We start from the raw sequence: 2,434 nt of genomic DNA, 5'->3' as shown, positions 1-2,434 counted from the left end.
CAGAACATGGCAAAATAATCGTTTTTACTCGGTTGTACTATTTTGATAATCGTTGGGAGCCGAAATCGAAACCGAAACTCAATTAATTGCACAGCCCTAGCGTTCAGACACGTCAGTGTGTTTTGAGGCTATGTGAGAGTCCTGTAGAGGAAACATCACCGTCTCCGTCCCTTTTCCTTCTTGGTGAAATGAAGCGGTCTGAACCGTTAAGTAGGCCTGCACAATTAATCGTTATGAAAATCCCAATCTCGACTCACCCTGTTCACGATAACAAAATGTAAATAACTTGTTTATTATGACTTTGATTCTCATTTAATTTTACGACTGCATCACAAACGCTGCTACTTTCTTCTGGGACTTTTAAACCGAGACTTAATAAAAACAGGTTTTAAACTCGCCCTTCTCTTCAATGAAGCCTCTCTCTTTACAGGCTGGCGATGACGCTCAATGTGCCAAAAAAATAAATAAAAATTATCGTTGTTGTTTTGTACTGTGCCAATTTGTTTCGTTCTGGTCAAAAATAAATCGTGGCAGAGAATCGTGATGTCAATTCAAAGCTAAAGGCGTGATTCATATGAATCGTGCAGGCCTACCTTCAAGATCTAAAATTAAAAAAATCTGGAAAACATCGGCGGTGAGTTGCCGTAAAACCACATTAGCCGGTCTGAACGCACCCTCGCTTGCATGCACACAACAGTCCCTAACGGATAGAGGAGGGCATTACTACCTCGGCGTTGGCGGCGTCTGCGTTGGCGGCTCCCGTGGCAGTCGTGGTTCTTTCTACGGCCGTTATGACCGGTTTCAGCTCCTCCACAGCGACAGCGACTTCCACCTCCTCGGATTTCACCGGCTCCGTCTTCAGCTCCACTCCTGTGGGCAGGCCCAGGTCCTGCAGAACCTGCAAAACAGCCACGCAGATTCATTGTAGTTTAACCCTGGTGTTGCCTCCACTCCGGGACCCTCTTATGTCCCTCAAGGTCAAACTGACCCGGGACTTATTTGGGGTTTTAAAAGCAATCCTGACCATGGACCTTGGACCATAGACCGTGGACCTTGGACCATGGACCTTGGACCATAGACCGTGGACCTTGGACCATGGACCAACGACCATGGACCAACGACCATGGACCGGGCTTTCTGTGTCTCGGAGGTGTGGCAGCGGAGCAATGATTTTCCACCTGAACCAAGCAGTCCCACATGCATGGATTTGTTTACATCTGTGAACCCCACTCACCCAGGAGGAGAGGGGGTCTCACACTGCTCTATCGTGAAAACTGGAGACTGTATGTAAATGTAAAAAAAACTATATGTTATAGAGAAAAAGAGTGGGTTATAAGGAGTTATCTTAAAACTTCAGATGTTCGCTGTGAACGACGTGCTCACCTTTACGGCTACGTGCAGCTTAGCGGTGCGTTTGGAGGGACCAGAAGCCTCGAAGGTCTTGCCGTCCACCTCCACGGCCATGGTGAAGACGGGAACGTGAACGGGGCCGGTCTGAGATATGAGTTTGTACTGCAGACCTGGCTTCAGCTGGTTGAGCCTCATCAGGGCGTTCATGGCCTGGGGAGGCTCTGCCTTCTCCTCCGGAGCTGGTTTAACAGCAGGACACAGCGTAAGAAGCACATCCAATCCGTTGACTTGTCTATTTTTGTCAATCAGTGGACCAATCGATTTGTTATCAAGTCAAAATAACTGTAAATTCACAATCAAAACCAAAGTGACAATGTGAAATTGCTCGTTTTCTCCAAACCTTAAAACGGTTTTCAATTTACACATCGACTTTTTTTAACTAATTGAAGACAAATCCTTTAATCACGACCCTTTTCTTTACCCACAAGGCACTTATCACGTTAATTTGGATTTAAGAAGGATTGATACTTTGGCCGAAACTAACTATTATTGTCATTTTCTAAATTCTACACAAACTATGCACAACAAGAAAGGAAAGCCGAGTACGTTGACAAAGCTTTCATTTGCTGCTGCAACCAGAGGGACTCTCATATCTCCACAGTACTGGGACGCTCGTCCCCCCACCAATAGGGTTTATCAGAGACCTCCTCCAGAGTTTGGGAGAGGAGAAGACGAACACTCGCTGGATCAGCATGGGCGGGATATTTGTGCCATTATTTCTCTGTGGTAACAATGCTTCTTTATTGTCAAGAAGCATTGTTACAACAGAGAAATGACCTACAAAACACAAATGTCCTTACTTTTTGTGCGTAGTTTACATGTTTAGTCTATTAAATGTATTAAAAAAAAGGTTATTTTATAACATGGTGAAAAATGTGGATCAGTGTCTCCCAAAAAGCCCAAGATAACGTCCACAGATGTCTTGTTTTGTCCCCAACTCAAAAGATACTCAGCTTACTGCCACAGAGGAGAGAAGACACTAGAACATATTCACATCTAACAAGCTGACTTCACAGAAATTTAA

General features: G+C 44.8%; 1 protein-coding gene across 2 annotated transcripts in view; it reads right to left on the bottom strand.

The window, feature by feature from the left end:
* LOC117958249 (interleukin enhancer-binding factor 3 homolog) overlaps positions 1–2,434 on the bottom strand; it is a 28,698-nt gene that overhangs the window by 10,641 nt on the left and 15,623 nt on the right. For both annotated transcript variants that reach the window (XM_034894559.1, XM_034894560.1), the window contains exons 12-13: positions 1,384–1,589; positions 728–898 (exon numbers count right to left, since the gene is read on the bottom strand). In XM_034894559.1, coding sequence (XP_034750450.1) covers positions 728–898; positions 1,384–1,589 — 377 coding nt within the window. The remainder of the gene's footprint in view (positions 1–727; positions 899–1,383; positions 1,590–2,434) is intronic.

This window comes from Etheostoma cragini, chromosome 15 (assembly GCF_013103735.1).
Source record: "Etheostoma cragini isolate CJK2018 chromosome 15, CSU_Ecrag_1.0, whole genome shotgun sequence".
Taxonomy (NCBI): Eukaryota; Metazoa; Chordata; class Actinopteri; order Perciformes; family Percidae; genus Etheostoma; species Etheostoma cragini.
Note: the sequence above shows the minus strand (reverse complement) of the source record. Positions and strands in the feature narration are given on the sequence as shown.